The following is a 6,173-nucleotide window of genomic DNA, read 5'->3' on the forward strand; positions in this document are numbered from 1 at the left end:
CCCCCCTTTAGGTTACTTCGCACTTTCTCTTCCCCGCGTTTCTTAGTCGGCCCCACAGTGTTCCCAGCGATCCTGCTCCTCCCCGTCTCCCCTCCGCCCCCTCTCCTGGGTTTTTTCTCTCCTCCCTTCCCCCAGTTTTCTTTCCAGCGCACTTCCCTTCCCTGGCCTCTCGGTCCCGTACTCTCCCCTCCCCCCACCCCACCCGCCTCCTGCCTTGTGACACTTCCCAGGCTCTCCCGGAGGCGGCAGCAGCGGCAGCCGCACTAGCCGCCACCTCCACTGGAGCCGCAACCCCCGACTCAGCCTCTCCCCGGCCCCGCCGCTGCCGCAGTCATGGCTGCTGACGGGGTGGACGAACGCTCGCCTCTGCTGTCAGCATCCCATTCGGGAAATGTCACTCCCACGGCTCCACCGTACTTAAAAGAAAGCAGCCCCAGAGGTAAGGCCAGCATAGACCTTTCTACTTTGCAAAGAAAAGCCTAGAATGTAAAAGACTAGGGAGCTTTAGCTCCGAGGCGGAGGAGAGGTTCTCACTTGGGCTGGGAGAGAAGGATGCTGACTGTGCTTGCCGAAGCAGAGCCTGCCTGCTTGAGAGCTTCACCGCAGGGCTTTCTGGTGTGGTATGGGATGTGTGTGTGTGTATTTCACCCCCTCTTACCCACTGGTGAGTGTGGGGTGTATGTGCCTGTGTGTATTTCACCACTTCTTACTCAGGGGTGCAGGATGTGACATGAATTTTCCAAGCTGGGCTTTTCTGTTTTAGAGCAGCCGTTAAATGCAGCTGGGAGGTGGTGCAAATCTATCACAATCATTCACAAATCCTTTCAGGTTGCTGAGAAACCCAGAGTACTGCTCACCTTGGCATCTGTCCTTGAAAGGGCTTAGCTTGAAAAATAGGCATGTCCTACCATTCATCCACCAGTGGTCTGTTCAATAGGGGAATTGCTTTACCAAAAGGAATAGAGTTAATCAATATTCCTAATTTGTCTGAAATTCCTGCCCTTTCTTATTCCTCCTACTTGTAAGGAGTATGTGTTAATTTTAGCTGTGAATGAGGAGAAATAGAAGGGAAGATGGGATATTTTTGATGCATATGTGGGTGAAGTTGAAAATGACTTCTAAAAAGTAACCCAAATTAATACTGTAATAGTAGAATAAATATTTACTTTTCTTCTCAAGATAGAATCCCATTGATGGAAATTGGACTTGGAGAAAGAAGAAGGGGATTTATTTACCAAACTATTCAGTTTATTCAAAGATCTGTCTTTGTTCTAAGCTTTTTAGTTGATTCTTATAGGCAAAATAAGATGGGGTCAATAGTTGTAGAAAATGGAAGGCAAGACTTTGAGAAACCACTTAGAGTACTGAAAAGATCGGTCAAATCTGGCACTTGCAAATGTAGCTTAAGTGCATCTCTTTTTTTGGCTGAATGTGAGAGAAATTTAAAAACCCAACGAGGCAAACATTAATGCTTTTGATAATATGGGCAGATCATGTCTCTTGTAATACAACTTTTTCCAAGTTCAAGTCAGAAATTGGAGCAGCTGTAAAGCAGGTTGAACTTGTCTGATATTTAAATTTCCATTGAACCCATCACAACTTAAAAAGCAACAATGTAGTTTTAATCCACACTTAACAAGAACCAGGACAAAGGAAGAAGATATTTAGCTGTGAATAATTCAGTGTGATTTATGAGTTGAGAAATAAGGTGCAAAATAAAGCAGAGACTCACCTACAGAAAATCCACAAGTCGTCTTTGTTGGTCAGCATTAAACTTGTGTCAGAGAACGCCAGGGGGGAGAATTTCCTTTAATGGGCAAATTTCCTGTTAATAATTTACTCTTATCTAAGTTCTTTGGTCTAGAATAGATTTAAATACTTGTCAATGAATGTTTCACCTTCATAAAGTCACCCTTTTAAGACAAAAAATTTGACGATTTATTAAGAGAGAGTTTGGATTTAAGCCACTGTCCTGTAAACCATTTTCATGCCCTCTATCCTGCATCTATGTTTTTGTAATGTTAGTCAACTAATGGCTTAATTATTTCACAAAAGTGGTCATACTCACACGACCAGAAAGACCTACAACTAGAATATACAACTACGTACTGGGGGGCTTTGGGCAGGAGGAGAAGAAGAAAAAAATGGCCATACTCATGGATCTGCTTGTAGACTTCTTTATCGTTTGCCGTATATTTGTTGAATCTGATAAAGCTCCTTAAACTATACAATAAGGTACAAGTTCCAGTTCAGCCACCGAGAAAAAGAAGTTTCATTCCGGAAAACTTCTCACAACCAGAGAAATTCAATGGTTTAGCGAAAAGCTCTTTCTGCCTTATAATAGCATACATTTTTTTCTTAACTGGTGAATGAGACAGGTTGAATAATTAAAAACACTCATTTCGTATGGCATAATACCTAGGAAGCAAGAAGCATAAATGAGAAGTAAAGACATTTTATTTGCATTTTTGACAGAATATCTTTTCCTAAATAAATAACAAAATAGGTATCTTTATAAATATTACGACTACTACACAAGATCGGATTCTATTAGACCAGCGCTCTTCACTCACTCGGTAGTTCATTGCGCTGCACAATGTGCCAAGACTGCTCTAGGCTAATGAGCCTTATGAAACCCATGTCCTCATGCACCCCATGTTGTAGTGGGAGAAAGAGTAAGGAAATACATGGCTAAATTATTTCGGATTGTAAGAAACACTCTGCCACTAGACCACATGTTTTCACTAGTTGACAAGTAGAGTTGAAGCCTGAGATTCAAAGGATTGGAAATAGAATGTACTTTTTATGTATTTAGTTGTGTATTTATTTATTGAGGAGGATCAGCCCTGAGCTAACATCTGCTGCCAATCCTCCTCTTTTTGCTGAGGAAGACTGGCCCTGAGCTAACATCCGTGCCCGTCTTCCTCTACTTTATATGTGGGATGCCTACCACAGCTTGTCTTGCCAAGCGGTGCCGTGTCCGCACCCAGGCTGCTGACGTGGAACGTGCACACTTAACCACTGTGCCACCGGGCTGGCCCCTAGAATACACTTTTTGATAATGAACTTTGGTTTATGATACTCAGATTTTTATTTAAAAAAAAATAGCTGTAACTAGCAAATGTTTTCTCTAGTCCAACCCTTTGCTATTTGCATCATTTTCTAAGAAAAGGAATGTTAGCTCCCACCCCAAGATGAAGTATTCCGTTTCAGGTTGAAAGTTGGTGAAGTGTTTATTTCTGGCCAGGTTACTGATAATGTAGAGAGGAGCAGTTAGTATTTTGCATCTGATTTTAGCACAATGAGAATTATGTGTTGTCTGTAACACTCCACCTGGGTCTCTAAGTGGAATGCTTCTAATGGCCTCTCCTGTCAGTACTGGATTCCTGCCAAGTAGGAAATCACCTCTCCCATTGCAATGCTCCATTTGGTACACTTGTCAGCTTTTGTTAAGGCTTGGAAATTAAAATCAAAGACAATTTTAGGCTCATTTGAAAGGAGATTGGAAGAAATATCACAAAATTTACGCAACTTGGATATATTTGTTTTTTTAATACACTCCCTAATTTTATAGGTAGGATATGGTAAAAGAATATGAACTTTAAATTTATGAGATTTCCTTTGTGAAAACCGGTTTATACTTGGGGTTGTCTAATTATCTATGTATTGAATATGGGAATGTGATTATATACTTCACTATAATTCTAAAGGGAAAAAAGTACTTTCTTATATAGAGACAGACACTTTGATTTACTTAATTTCTCTCATTCACTCAGCAAACAAATATTTGAGTACTAGCCAAGTTCTGTGTGTAGGAGGGGAAAAAGACATGGCTCCTCTTCCGGTCTAGTGGGGGCTATTGAGACATAAATTACATAATCATACAAATAAATGTGAAGTGCAGTGGGGAAGAGGACAATGCTGGAAATGTATCCAGCGCCATGAAAGTATATAATAAAAAGATTTAAGCTGGTTAAGGAAGTCAGGAAAGTCTTGCTTGAGACTTGATTGGGGTCTAAAAGTTGAGCAGTAGTTAACTTGGCAAATGGGGGATTGGAAGAACATTTGAGGCAAAGAAAATGGTATGTGCAAAAGCCATTAGCAGGATAGAATATGGTAAGAAAAAGGAACTGAAGAAGGCCAATGTGGCTAAAATGGAAAAAGCATTAGGGAATGCAAAATGGGATTGGAGAGGTAGGTGTGGTAGACATTCTCCAATGACCCTCTACCCTTTCCTAAGAACTATGCTTTCTGGTATTCAAATCCTTGGGTAGGTCCTCTCCTGGAATCTGGGCTGACCCTGTGACCCAATTTTGACCTGTAGAATAAGATAGAAGAGAGCTGAATGACTTTGGAGACTAGGTCACAGGAAGTCTTGCAGCTTTTGCCTTGGTCTCTGGGGAGAATAACTTGTTATGTAAGAAGTTGGATGCCCTGAGGCTGCCATGCTTTGAGAAATCCCTGACTAGCCACATGGAGAGGCTACATGGAGAGAGTGATGCCGGACCAGCTGTCAGACATGTGAGTGAAGAAGCCATCTTGGATGCCCAGCCCAGTTGAGCCTTCAGAAAACTCCAACCCAAGCCAAATTCTTACTGCACCTGCATGATAGATTCTAGTTGATTACCACCCACCTGAGGCTGAACAATCCAAACAATCATAAGAGTTAATATTGTTGTTTTAGGCCACTAAGTTTTGGGTGATTTGTTCTGCAGCAACAGACGACCAGAACAATAAGTATTAGTCAGTCCATGCAGGGTATTGTTGGTCATGTTGAAGAATTTTGTCTTAAGCAAGGGATAATCTAGTTAGGTCTTTATTGTCATTATTATTTTTTAAATCAGTGTATTTATAGATTAAAGAATGAATTAAAAAGGAGGCTAGAATGGATGAGGATAGGTGACTTGAGTGGCAACTGTAATGATTCAGGCAAATTGATAAACTATGATGATTAGCTTGGATTCAGATGGTGGTAGAGGTGGAAAGACGAGATGATATAAAGGAAATAAACTGAAGAGGGCTTAATGATAGATTGGATGTGGGAGTGAGAGGAAGGTGGAAAGGATATCTCCTAGAATTCTGGCTTCCAAAAACTCAATGGTGTGATTGCCTACACTGAGACAAATTATACAGAAGAGGACCATGTTTTAGGGAACACAGATCGTGAGCTTAGTTTTAGACATGATGTGTTTAAGATGCTTTCAAATATCCGAGAAGAGATGTCAGATGGGCAATTGGATCTACTGATGTAGGCTAAGAAATGAGGCCTGGGCTGAAAATGTAAATTGTGTTATTTGCGTATCGGTGATAACTAAATACATGGATGTTGATTCAGAGCTTCCCAAGGCCCCATCAGTGTGCCATGGGATGTGCCAAAATGAAATGTATATGTGTTAAGACATTGATTTTCCTCAGTCCTTAGAGCAGCAGAAGCCTTCAGGCCAGTGGCCTCCAGCTCTGAGTAGCTATTCAAATGTTGTCACTTTCTCTGTTTACCAAAATGTGAAAAACTTTGAGAAACTCCTTATGAGACCACTTAGGGAGAAAGAATAAGAGGTGGAGAGAACCTAGGACAAAGCTTTGAGAAACTCCCACATTCAGTGAGCAGTTAGGGGAAGATGAGCCTACAAAAAGACTGATAAGTAGCTTTTAGCCAGGTAGGAGGAAAACCAGGAGACTGTATTATCGCAGAATCAAGGGGAAGAAAATACTTCAAGAAATAAGGAGAGGTCAGACATGTCAAAAGCTGCAAGAAAGAGCAAATAAGATAAGGACTAAAATATGTCTTTTGAACTTAGTGCCATGGAGGTCATTAGTGACCTACCTTAGTAAGAGTTGTTTATATATGTTTATATTCGAATTCTTTTTTAAAGAATTGAAGCATTATTCATTTACATCTAATGTAATAGTCTAACATACATTTAATTGTAAAATTACCTTGAAGCAACGTGACGTCAACGAAGCAGCTAATACTCATTTATTCTGAAACACACTTAGATTTCCTATGAAATATAGTTGTGTTTAAGAAGGCATTGTCATTTCCTTTTTACCTTTGTTCCACTTTTAAAAAATGTGTAAATTTGGGGCTGGCCCCGTGGCCGAGTGGTTAAGTTCCTGCGCTCCGCTGCAGGCGGCCCAGTGTTTCGTTGGTTCGGATCCTGGGCGCGGACATG

At 41.0% G+C, this 6,173-nt stretch overlaps 1 protein-coding gene across 1 annotated transcript in view; it reads left to right on the top strand.

Moving 5' to 3' along the window:
• The first annotated feature begins 304 nt into the window (after positions 1-304).
• PIP4P2 (phosphatidylinositol-4,5-bisphosphate 4-phosphatase 2) overlaps positions 305-6,173 on the top strand; it is a 53,115-nt gene continuing 47,246 nt past the window's right edge. The window contains exon 1 of the mRNA XM_046641661.1: positions 305-439. Within this exon, the coding sequence (XP_046497617.1) occupies positions 334-439 (106 nt within the window). The 5' untranslated portion in view covers positions 305-333. The remainder of the gene's footprint in view (positions 440-6,173) is intronic.

The sequence above is a fragment of the Equus quagga genome, chromosome 16 (genome assembly GCF_021613505.1).
Source record: "Equus quagga isolate Etosha38 chromosome 16, UCLA_HA_Equagga_1.0, whole genome shotgun sequence".
Taxonomy (NCBI): domain Eukaryota; kingdom Metazoa; phylum Chordata; class Mammalia; order Perissodactyla; family Equidae; genus Equus; species Equus quagga.